The 11,168-nt window shown below is 44.0% G+C and overlaps 1 protein-coding gene across 1 annotated transcript; it reads right to left on the bottom strand.

Moving 5' to 3' along the window:
- Window positions 1-550: 550 nt before the first annotated feature.
- SPP2 (secreted phosphoprotein 2) lies at window positions 551-6,851 on the bottom strand. Its single transcript, XM_054278456.1, has 6 exons — window positions 6,800-6,851; window positions 6,580-6,704; window positions 5,163-5,285; window positions 3,986-4,096; window positions 1,855-1,909; window positions 551-651 (listed from the first exon to the last, which is right to left on the bottom strand). Exons 1-6 carry the CDS (start codon window positions 6,846-6,848, stop codon window positions 551-553), a joined length of 564 nt encoding a protein of 187 aa, XP_054134431.1. The 5' UTR covers window positions 6,849-6,851.
- Between the last annotated feature and the right edge of the window lie 4,317 nt (window positions 6,852-11,168).

Genomic DNA, 11,168 nt, shown 5'->3' with positions numbered 1-11,168 from the left:
CCTAATTGTCCAAATTATTATTAGTCTAATTATATTACTATTTTTATAACCATTTTATTACTATTAAGCTTTTAAAATTTTAAAAACAAGTGATTGGCATTTTTCACACTTGTCACAAGGAAAATGGGGGTGAAAAGGCCAGAAGCCTACAGACTCAGACTCTGAGTTTACAGAAGGATTTTCCTGCAGGCTTTGCACACTGCCTGTACCCCAGGACACGGGTGTATGTTGGAGGATACAGAATGGATAATTCAAAACTGAGGCATAACCAGGAGCTCTGGAGGTGGGATGTTTTCCAAGGAGCTAAAAGTCCTTCATGCTGAGCAGTCACTTCCCACCCTGCCACAAAACCTGCAGACCGAGGGTATATAAAAGCTAAGCCTGACCTTAAGTCTACCCTGACCTGAGCCTCATCACCACGGGTGGTGCAGATCAGAAAGCTGTACGAGCAGCAAAGTAGGGATGGCCTTCTGCAGCCCCAGTGTTCCTGGAGCTGCAGGTTCTCTGACTTTCCCAGCCCTAGCCCTAGGCCACACTCACCCAGGCCAGGTTATTCCATCCTGTCAGGGTTGAAGTAGCTGGGTTTGTTCCAGTCTCCACGGCTGCTGCCTCTTCCCCTTGAAGGGAAGGCTTCAGGAGCAAAGGCATCATCTAAAGAAAAGAACATGGAGACATCTGTATGCGTGAGATGCTTTCAGATTTGTGTGGATTGTTGCCCAGAGAAGCTGTGGCTGCCTCTGGATCCCTGCAAGAGTCCAGGGCCAGGTTGGATGGGGCTTGGAGCACCCTGGGATAGTGGAAGCTGTCCCTGCCCACATCAGGGGGTAGAACAGGATGATCTTTCAGATCCCTTCCAACCCAAACCACTCTGTGATTCTAGAATAGAAAATATTCAGCACTGCATTCTGCACTCAAGTAGTGTTTATGAGAGCACAAATCTGGCAGTCCAAAAAATGGATAAACCTCAGCATGGCCTGGCTTGGCAGGACAGTGCCCTTCACGCACCCTAAAATAGACACCCCTCTGCAAGGGAAAAACCAGCTGCCCATGTGTTCAAAATTGCAATGCAAGATGCTATCCATTCCCATCTGTATGGCAGATTACCTTTGTCAGGTGGGCAGTTTGCTTTATCTCTCTCTTTGAGTGACCACATTCACACCTCCCTCAGGAGGGGACACTGCTGATAACAGACTATTGAATGTCACTGCATGGCTGATAAGAACTAGAACATCCCATTGGGAGATGCTCCGCCCAGAGGGAGGAGCCAAGCATTGCTACCCAGATATAATCCAGAGGTTTGTGAGACACCAGCACGGCTTTCTCCACGGCATTCCCCAGAGGAACAGCAGCTGCCTCTCCTCCCACTGGATCTTCAGAGGAACAATACATCCTTCTCTACAGATCCCCCTGCTCCAACAGAACCACCCCTGACACTACAGGAGGGCTGCAGCCACATTTCCAATGGCACTGCCACCAACACCCTGACCCACAGGGTGTCAGGTTGGGTTCTGACTCTGTCAGTGTTGTTCTAGTGTACTGCATTGTTTATTTTATCCTTTTATTTCTTTTTCTTCCCTATTAAAGAACTGTTATTTCCTGCTCCCATATTTTTGCCTGAGAGCCCCTTAATTTAAAATTTATAGCAATTGGGAGGGGTAGGGAGGGTTTGCATTCTCCATTTCAGGGGAGGCTCCTGCCTTCCTTAGCAGACTCCTGTCTTTCCAAACCAAGACAATATGAGCAGGAGCAAACAGCTGATTTTTCACATTGACCTCTCCCTCAGACAGATGACCTTGAGATGTTGCAAGAGGAGAGCATAGGTCAGGGCATTCCAGCATGGCAGAGCTGCCTTACCTTCCCTGGGAGCGTTGCCCCGCCTGTCAGGGGTCCTTATGGGCACATGCATCATCTGGAAATTAAAGACATTTCTTTAAAAACCTCACCTGGCAAGAAGTGCCATTTCTCCATCCCCTCAGGCAGAAGGTGGTCACTAAAGTTATTCCAAACCTTATTCTTAATTTTGCTGCTAACAAGATTACTGCTGGTGCTCCTGCGATCCCGGGGTTGGACCCTATGATCCTGTCAAACTCAGGGTGTTTATTCTGTGATGCCAGCCTCAGTCAATCACTGTCACAGACATCTTTTCATGAAAAATCCTTTCCTTAGGATTTTTTCCTCCTGAGAAGCTGAGAGGCCTCAGGAACAAAATGTAATCATTGATTATCTGCTGCTGTGGAATGCAACAGGTGGATCTGTGATTGGTCTCATGTGGTTGTTTGTAATTAATGGCCAGTCACAGCTCAACTAGCTCGGACTCTCTGTCTGACCCACAAACCTTTGTTGTCATTCTTTGCTATTCTGTTCTTAGCTAGCCTTCTGATGAAACCCTTTCTTCTGTTCTTTTAGTATAGTTTTTAATGTAATATAAATCATAAAATAATAAATCAAGCCTTCTGAAACATGGAGTCAGATTTCCGTCTCTTTTCTCATCCAAGAACCCCTGTGAACACCGTCACAAATCAGAATTCCCTCCCTCATCCAAACAGCACCACAGGTGCACCAACACCACCTGAGCCAAGCTGAGATCCCCTGAGCAGAGTCACAGCCCACAGCAAGAGCTGCAGTGCACTTGCTGCAGCCCTCTGCAGAGTGAAACACTTTACTTTTCAAGTGCAGTAATTCCCTTTGGCATTTATTCCTTATTAACATTGCAGGAAATATATTCCCCAGCAGGAATATGGCAACAGCACTGAATTTTAAGTGATGGTTAAGGAAGACTTAAGGGGGAAGATGTCTGCTTGTAAAAGCAAGTGTTTGTGCTGAGTGCCCTGTTAAACAATGGTAATGTCACCCCACAGAGGACTGGCTGAACATCCCAGCCTGTGTTATACATTCCAGAGCTCCACGTGCAGTCTTTCTGCTCTGCAGAGCCAGGCTTCCTAGGGTGAATGGAGATTTTGAGGAAAAAAAGAAGAATAAATGAAGAGCTAATTTGGCAATTCAAGCCAAGGAAGTTTAACAAAGGATCCTATTTGCTTACAAGGTGGCTGGAGAGGGACTTTCCACAAGGGCTTGTAGTGACTGGACAAGGGAGACTGGCCTTAAACTGAAGGAGAGCAGGGTGAGATGGGATACTGGGGAGAAATCCATCTCTGTGAGGGTGGGCAGGCCCTGGCACAGGGTGCCCAGAGAAGCTGGGGCTGCCCCTGGATCCCTGGAAGTGTTCCAGGGCAGGCTGAGCAGGGCTTGGAGCAGCCTGGGATAGTGGAAGGTGTCCCATGGTAGGGGGGGGAACTGGATGGACTTAAAAGTCCCTTCCAACACAAACCATTCTGTGATCCTACAGTTCAACTTCTTCATTTAGCTCCCTGAATTTTCCAAAAATAAAAGCTCTCCATATCCTTGCTTGTTAAATTGTGTTCCCTCAAGCACAACACCCACTGTAGAGAGCTGTGTTCTAAGTGCAAACACACAAGTTCAAGAGTCAGTTCATGGATAAAGCGGACCCTGGCACAGTTTGGAAACAATCAGAAGGAATTCCCAGGTTAGGTCAGCATTGAATAACACCCTCAAAGCCTAAAAAGAGCTCAAAAGGGAACAAAGATCTCAGCAGACCAAATATCCTTGGGCTGTGCTGGGAGCTGGGTTTGGCAACAGAGCCAGAGCTACAGGGATTTGTGTGTGTGTCTAGGAGGTGCCAGTCACTGTTCTCCAGGCCCATACTCAAGGAAGAAAGTGCTGGAGATGATAGATGTGCCAGACTGCCACAGAGTGTCACCCTCTCCCAGGCAAGGGCAGAGCCCTCAGCTGATGGAAAGGGAAGAGTCACAGCTGACAGCTGGATTTCAAGCTACAGCCACTGTCCTGATCCAAACCTCCTCCTGCAACAGGAGCACACACAGACACCTGGACTTCTCTTTAAAAGCAGAATTAAGCAGAATTTTCGCTCCTCCAGGCAGCAAAAATGGGTTTTCCCCTTCCTCACCTCCTCGCTGCTCATGGATTCAGAGCTGACCGCACTGCGATGGCACCGCACGGTGAGGTTGGCAATCAGTCCCCCGGAGACCTCCACAACGCTCCTGCAGGAAGCAGTGGGCTGCAACAGAACAAAACAGAGCCAATCTCACAGAGCAAACATCCAATACCAACCCTCAGTGGTGGTGGGAACCTGCAAAAGGATTTCAGAAACAAATTCAAAGAGAAAGAAATCAGAGAACAATTGTACAAGGTGTTATGGCCCCCCAGCTATGTATTGTACAAACCTCTGAGCCTGCTTGGGGTAGAAAAAAACCTCCACATCCTTTTCACAGTTCAGCACAAAGAGAAGGGCAGTGCAGGGCTATGCCAACAGCAGCCCCAGCTCTGGAAGTTAAACTACCCTCAAAGATGTTGTCTCTGCAATTGGACGAAAAACTGCAGCAAAAGCTGCACTCAAGTTTGGAAAAGGCATCCTCACACTACCATATTGCCCTAAGAAGAAGAGGAGGATTGTGTCAGTTTAGGATACAGGATAACACTGCAGCAGCCAACTTTTGAGTTCCTAAAGAAAAAAAGCAAAGCAATAACCAAGAACACTGTGTGGTGCCATCTACACACACATGAGCTGTTTAGCTCCAGAGCAGAGAGGAGATTAGGCCCAAGGAACTGTGCACAGAGAAGTCCCAAGTCTGTGCACAGACTCAAAGACAATGTATTTCCACCAAAGCTGGTGATTTAAGACTCAGAGGAGAGAAAGAGCTGTGTCAAGAGCCTTTTTATTTCAGGCTGAGAGTGAAAAATCCCAAAGAGATCAGCACTGTGAGCACAGAGGGGGGATCTGCATGACATGTAAGGTAACCCTTCATGTGGTGCCCAGATAGGTGAAAGTGAAACATCAGCTCTTTACTTAGAGAATAAGCCATTCCTTCTAGCATTGGCCCCAAAAGCACACATACCTTTACCACAGGCTGCTCCCAGACACAAATCCTCTTTTCAGCTCCCTGCCCTCCCCACGGAGCAGGCAGAAGAGTTTCCCACCACAGACCGTTCCCACCCAACGCCCACTCCATGCTGCAGCTTGTATCAAAAGCAGCCAGCCATTCCTCACCTCTCAGCACCAGCAGCACTGCAACCCTTCCCCTGCATGGAGGGGGGGCGTTCCCAGTGCCAGCAGGAGCACCTACCACGAAAGGACCACTTTTGAAGTCACAGGTGGAGGGGTCTCTCCCCGAAGCTTTGGTGCACACAGTCTCGCGGATGCTGAAGCGCAGATCTAACCCGTAAGTGTCGCTGTCCCACGTGTCCACCTGGTGAGAGCAGGGTCAACACAACACAGAATTAGTCCTTTTGGATTATTCCTTTCTTTTTTCTCATAGTCCAATCAATGCTTCAGTGCCACCCTGATTTTTTAATATTTTCTAAGCCTTCTGATGTTTACATTTTTGTAATGAACTTTCTTACGCACTTTCTGTAAATAACTCATTATTTTGCATTCTTTTGTGGAGGAGGAGAAATTTGATGGACTGTTGGTTTGTCCAGTGTCATTGGAGAGGTGGCACTGTCACCCTCCAATCCACTGTCACTTTTGGAAATCTATAAATGTTGGAGTCAGAAAATAAACTTCCCCTTTTTACCTTGATAACAGCAGCGTGTACGCATCATGTTATTTTGTGTCTTACAGTGACACTTTAGCTCAAGATGGGAGACTTAAAAAGAAAATTTTAAAAAGCAATGCCCCAAAAAACCCCTCAACAAACAACTTTCAAATTCCCACTACTTTCAAATACTTGGGGGTTTTAATCCAAATTGTATAAATCCATACGTCATCTTGACATTCATTCTTGCAGAGACTTGATACAGGCCACCTATAGGAACAGAAAGGTTCTGAGGGTCTTCAGGAGCACGGACATCATAACTTTGAATTAATAAGTTTTAATAGAAAGGAAGGTTCTGAAGGTGTTCAGGAGCATGGACATTATAACTTTGAATTAATATATTTTAACAGAAAGGAAAGTTCAGGAGCATGGACATCATAACTTTGAATTAAGAAGTTTGCACTCCTTAACTTGGGAAGTATCCAGTACAATTCTGAGCACCACAAATTAAAACAGATAGGGGTTTCTTGCTTGCACTTAGTCTCTAGCAGATTTAAACCAGAATTGGTGCATAGAGACAGATGACATAAATAAAGATCAGAGAAAGAATCCTGAATTGTGGGGGCATTTAACCAGCGAAGAGCTCCGGATGAGCCAGGGTGCTTGATGCCCAAAGCAAAGCAGTTTGCTGGAGGTATTTAAAAAATAACTTTTCAACAAAATCCTACAAGACAACCCTCAAGGACTAGACATGAAAAACTAGGCATGAAAAACCACTCTAGGCATGAAAAATCTGAATTCCTAAAGTATCTTAATTACAAACTTACATACAAAAGATATTTAGGTTCCTGAAGCTGTAACTTCATATAATGGCTCAAACCCACCCTTTTCAAGCAGCATCAGCCAACTCCAACTAAACCTGGTTTTCCAGGACTGGGTGGAAAGGAGTTTTCCATCCCAGGACAGCTCATTTCAGGTAAAGGATCTCTGTTGTCTGTGTACTTACACCCATGACTCGGCTCCTGACAACGCCATACAGGTTTCTGCTCCATGACTGGGAATTGATCCGGGCAATGGAAGCATTGAGAGCCTCCTCTGTGACAGGGAGATCATAGTCATACACTGGGAACCCTGAGGGGGAGGAACAGTTCCATCAGAAGTCCATTGGAGGATTATACTTTTCCCCCCAAAATCACCCTAAAAAGGAGGACAAGGCTCCAACTTACCTGAACATGAGAAAATGCTCAAAGTGAGGAGAAAAATTATGATCCTCATTGTGTGTCTTCCAAAAATCTTCCAGGATTTTTCCTTTCCAAGCAAGGATTCCCAGTGCATATCCCTCTGTCTTTATATAAACGCAGCCTGACCTTCCCACAGAGTCCAAGCTGTGCTCCAAACATTGCCCTTTAAACAGAATTGATCCAAGAGTAAATATTTGTTGTCAGCTTTTCTCCATTTAGCAGTAATTCTCTGATAATCGATGGGCTGCGGTGCCTTTTTCCCACGACTGAATTCTCCTCTGGAAAGCACTGAATTCCTGATATGTTTGTAGCCAAGGGCTGCTAGAATCCAGTTATTTTGTTCTCTTTTAGCCACTAGTTTTCCATGGGGTGAGCCAAATCTGTCCTTAGCACTGGACCCAGGACATTCATGTCTTGGCAGCACATGGGAGCACTTCCAAGCTGGCATTCCCTGAGGATTCCCCAGCACCAGGGGGGAATTCAGCCACAACGAACTGCCACCATCACCCTGCAGACCAAAGCACCCATGAGAATCTTTCTAGACATCAGGCACATGGCAGATCACTGGGACTACTGAAATGCAGTTTCAGCCCAAAAGTTAACAGATTATTGGAAAATTATATTGGAAACTGCAGCTTTCAAGCAAACTCACCTGTTGCTGCCTCTTCACAAGGCAGAGGTGGATGTAACCATGTCCATTCTGAAGGGAAAATGAGTGAAAATATGTGAAAATGACTGAAAATATGAAATATTCTAACTAAAAATTATATAAAGATAAATATAAATGTAAATATAAATATAAATATAGATATAAATATCTTGAAATGTAAATTTTATATTTTAAAATATAAAATTTTTTTTAAATATATATAAATTTTACAATATATTTATAAAATAATGAAAATAGCAAAAATATGAAAATGAAAAATGGGGGAAAGTATGGGAAAATATGGGAAAATCAGTGAAAATATGGGAAAATATAGGAAAATATGGGAGAATATGAAATATTGTAATTAAAATTTGATAAAAATATAAATACAAATTAAAATAAATTTTAAAATGTAAATTTTAAATTTTAAAATATAATAATTTAAAAATATGGATAAATTTAAAAATATATTTATAAAATAGTGAAAATAGTGAAAATATGAAAATATTCTTCCATATGAGTGAAATTCCTCCATTAACCTTCAAATTGCAGCTCTTGAATTCTGTGGCATGGGGCCATTTTAAGAACTCCCCAAACAGAAGAACTTGCAGGAGACTCAAATTTGATAAGAAAAAGCATAAAGTTCCTCTTGCTTGAAAGCACAAAGGAAAAGGGGTGGGCACTACTTGACAGCCAAGTTGGATTTCAGCATTGGGAATGGGGTCAAATATGCTGATTGAAACTTTTCCCAGCCAAAAGCCAGAGCCTCTCTCTACATCCATTCTCCTTGTTCCCTGCAGCTGAAGATGTTCTCTCCTAGCTCTTGGACTGTGGGAAATGGATTTGTAGAGATTTCTCTACAGTGTGCATCCGTATGCAAACTTTGATTAAAATGCTGACTTAGAAATGCCATGGAATAGGACAGATATTGTTGAGAGAGAAATGGAGCTAGAAACAAGTTTCAAAGGATGCCCTTGCAAATAAGACTGGGGAAATAGAACTGTGAAAAATGCAATGTAGTGGGACCCACAAGGGGTAATTTTTGATGATTGGTTTTAAGGCATTTACAGCATGGTGTATGCAAAAGCTGATAGGCCAAGAAATGCTTATAATGCATTGTAATTAGGAAATAGTTGGCTTCTGATTGTGATGGCATGAGTTATAACATCATTATAACATTACAGAATCACAGAATAAAGGGGTTGGAAGAGACCTCCAAGATCATTGAGTCCAACCTATGCCCTAATACCTCAACTAGACCATAGCACCAAGTGCCGTGTCCGGTCTTTTTTAAACATACCCAGAGATGGCGATTCCACCACCTCCCTGGGAAGAGCATTCCAGTACTTTATTATTCTTTCCATTCTTTTAATTGTCTCACCCTTCACATGAGACTGAAAATGGAATAAAAGTCTTTAAAACACCTCTCAGTTGCCCTATCTCTGGGTCAGAAAAGGGAATTGTCCGACACTGGACAGCCTCACCTGTAGCCAGGAATGTTGTGCTGTGGCTGTGGCCGCGTCAGAGCACCACAATGCTAAGGGTTTAAAGTGAGCTGGAGACTCTCAGGAACAGCCTTTTGTGCCCTGCCCAGCTTTCCTGCTGCCAGAGGCAAGACCAGGCTGCCTCAGGTCAAGGGAAAGCCTGCAGGTGAGCTCTTTGATCCACTTCTGCTGTGGTTTCTCTACAATCAGTCAGAGGCAATGCTGAATAAAGTTCATTCTGTTATAAAGGATAAAAAAATGTTGATAAATGGTAATTATTTTCATTCACCAGTGTCTGCATTTGAGCTGATCCAATGTTCTAATATTTTTATATTATTTTTCTGTGTTGCAATGTTTTCTGTGGCTCAAATGTCATTTGGAAGAAGGAGTGGCTTTGTTTTGCTATTGAAGATGGGTCATAGAGTTGATTAAAGTATTTTGATTCCTGAATGTTAATCAAAGAAATGTGTTTTGATTTTTTAAACTCATCCTTCTCATTTAAAGCAATATCTCAGGTTCCTTCCTTATGAAAGGTTGGGAATTAGAGACAGAAAGATCCAAACTCAATGCACCTTTTGTCAGAAATAAGCATGTGTTGAGATTGTGACAGATGAGGGAGTGTTTTCCTTTCAACATTTTCCTTTCTCCCCACATTCCTTGGCAAAGAGGTGTCTGGGTGGCAGCATTATGTGCTCTGCCTCCCATCTCAGTTCTGGGATGGATGTTTGCACTTCTTTGTGCACTGCTGTTCCAGAAACTGAGGAAGGAATTCTGCCCAGTGGAATGAGACCACTCAAACAGAAAGGCCTTGGCATTCAGAGGCCCAAGATCCTTGTTTTTCACCTTGCTGCAGTGATCTGGATAACATTTAGCTTTCCTCTTCATCCCTAAAAAGGCAACCATTTGCCTTTTGTATGCTGGGACCAGTTAATACATCACTAGAAGGTGAATATGTAAAATTCCTTCCCAACCACTGAGGCACAGTGTTGTAGCCAGCGCAAGAGTAAATTTAAATATTGAGCCCACTGCAGAGTTTAAAGACTGTCCTCTTAGAGCAAATCTTATAAAATGCTGCCAGCAGGATGGTAGCAATGCTGAGTGGGACTTGGAAATTGTTTGATGAAATCCGAGTTCCTCTGCAGAGCCCTGGCTTTACAGCATCTGGACAAGAGATGTTTGCTATTCCAGATCCCTGAATCTCTGATTTCAGTATATTTAAGCAGCAGAACCAATTTTACATTTTTGCACTCAAGTTCTGGGTTTCTGGGGAGGTCTGAGCCTTTCTCCACGTTCTCTTTGTGCCCAGCTTCCAGCACCTGCTGAAAAGGACTCTGCTGGGAAGCACGAGGTAGAGAGTGGTGCCGTGGCACACAGAGAAGTGATGAAAGGTGAGATGGAGAATTGGCAGTTTCAGGAGCAAACTTGGACTCTGCCACCAGCAATTTCCAGAAGCCAAGGCAGCTTGGGGCAGAGGGAGGGAGTTGTATCCGATTTAATCTACACACCAAACAGGCGTTGGTTAAGTAAGAAATGAGGAAATTAAAGTGCCTCTCTTAGATGACTATTTTCAGACTCCTTTCACTCCCAGCAATCAAGTCAGTTCTGTTCCCAGACAACTGGAACAACAATTTCTTTTTATGAGTGAAATTTTGGTAATTACAAGACGTATTTTCTTTTTAAATGTAAATCATCCAGCATCATCACATGCCTGTATGCTGAAAACAGTCTAAACAGCATTCCAGGCACTGAGGAGCTATTCCTGATCTCTTGTTTCCGGACATTCAGATGACAGATGAAAATTAATGGTGTCCCTTCTGAGAAAAGGAAAAACAAGTAAATTGACAGCAGTACATTTCTCTGTTTTTCCTTAGCTTTTGTGGTGTGCCATTAGCGAAACCAAAAGGTCTCTGAGAAGTTCTTCACCATGGGCATGGCACAAGAGAACACAGGGAATGGCTTCCCACTGGCAGAGAGCAGGATTAGATGAGATATTGGGAAGAAATTCGTCCCTGTGAGGGTGGTGAGGCCCTGGCACAGGGTGCCCAGAGAAGCTGTGGCTGTTCCATCCTGGGAAGTGTTCCAGGGCAGGTTGGATGGGGCTTGGAGCAACCTAGGAGAGTGGAAGGTGTCCCTGCCCATGGCAGGGGAGATCAGAAGGAGATGGGCCTTCAGATCCCTTTCAACCCAAAGTGTTCTATGATTCTCTGAGTAACTTCACCAT

This window comes from Melozone crissalis, unplaced genomic scaffold (genome assembly GCF_028551555.1).
Source record: "Melozone crissalis strain CALT ecotype California unplaced genomic scaffold, PUWL_Pcris_2 ptg000023l_1, whole genome shotgun sequence".
NCBI classification, from domain to species: Eukaryota; Metazoa; Chordata; class Aves; order Passeriformes; family Passerellidae; genus Melozone; species Melozone crissalis.
This window is presented reverse-complemented; position numbering and strand designations above follow the sequence as displayed.